The sequence below is a fragment of the Cariama cristata genome, unplaced genomic scaffold (assembly GCF_000690535.1).
Source record: "Cariama cristata isolate BGI_N322 unplaced genomic scaffold, ASM69053v1 scaffold21892, whole genome shotgun sequence".
Classification (NCBI taxonomy): domain Eukaryota; kingdom Metazoa; phylum Chordata; class Aves; order Cariamiformes; family Cariamidae; genus Cariama; species Cariama cristata.
The window spans coordinates 318-1,399 of record NW_009605802.1 but is presented as its reverse complement, the minus strand read 5'-3'; the positions used below and the strand labels follow the sequence as shown (position 1 = coordinate 1,399).

At 66.3% G+C, this 1,082-nt stretch overlaps 1 protein-coding gene across 1 annotated transcript in view; it reads left to right on the top strand.

Moving 5' to 3' along the window:
* The window catches only part of LOC104158469 (inactive rhomboid protein 2-like), a 4,890-nt gene extending 3,953 nt beyond the window's left edge, over positions 1-937 (top strand). Inside the window, exons 10-12 of the mRNA XM_009696133.1 lie at positions 30-104; positions 523-684; positions 833-937. Of these exons, the coding sequence (XP_009694435.1) occupies positions 30-104; positions 523-684; positions 833-937 (342 nt within the window). The remainder of the gene's footprint in view (positions 1-29; positions 105-522; positions 685-832) is intronic.
* The last annotated feature ends 145 nt before the right edge of the window (positions 938-1,082 follow it).

The window sequence follows — 1,082 nt, the reverse complement described above, 5'->3', positions numbered from 1 at the left end:
TGGGAGCTGACCCCGACCCGGCTCGGCAGGTGCTGAGGAACAAGGGTGTCTACGAGAGCGTCAAGTACATCCAGCAGGAAAACTTCTGGATCGGGCCCAGCTCGGTAAGGGCTCTGCCAGACCATGGCCGTCACCCCCCTGCCCAAGGCTCTGCCCTCCGCCAGCCTCTGCTCCCCCTGCCCTGAGCCGAGGGGGGGTCCCTGGGGTGCCCCTCTCCTCAGGGGAAGAGCTCGACCCCTCGTCCCAGCCTGCTGCCCCGGGCCCTCCGTGCCCCCATCCCTCTGGGACTTGCTGCCCAGTCCCAGCCCGGGCTGGGGGTTCAGCAACGCTCCCCGGAGCTACGGCATCACGGTGGGATGGTCAGAAGGGACCCCATCCCCTTCCCCGTACTGGGGTAACAGATTCGGGGTGATCACCTGTGGGGACCCCATTCCCTTGCTGAGCTCTCCCTCTGGGCAACTGGAGGGAGGGGAGGTGTGGGAGAGCCACGGAGCATCCCCTGGGTTGGCATCTCCCTCCCAGATCGACCTGATCCACCTGGGAGCCAAGTTCTCCCCCTGCATCCGGAAGGATCGGCAGGTGGAGAAGCTCATCCAGCGCGAGCGAGACCGGGAGCGTGGCTCTGGCTGCTGTGTCCAGAACGACAACTCGGGCTGCATCCAGACCCTGCCGCAGGACTGTTCGGTGCGTGCCGCCGCGGGCACCGGGAAGTGCTGGGGTTCCCTGGGGAAAAGCAGGGAAGTCCTTTCCACCCCACACCAGGGCGGGATGTGTGAGGGGTCAGAGCGATGCGTTCGCTGCTGCATCCTCGGTCTCTCCATCCTTCCCGCAGGAGACGCTGGCAACGTTCATCAAGTGGCCGGGCGCCAATGCACCGGCCATGGGCTCGGATGAGAAGCGGACGTCGGGGGCCGTGTGTCACCAGGACCCCAGGTAGGGCTGAGGGCTGCGGAGAGGCAGCGCGGTCCCCGGGCTGGGCATGGCAGGGGTGCAACCTGGGGCTGCGTTTCCAGCTTGGGTGCCTTGAATCCTCTTGTCCAAGGGGCTGGGGGACTCTTACACACTGTGGGAGAGTGATGAAG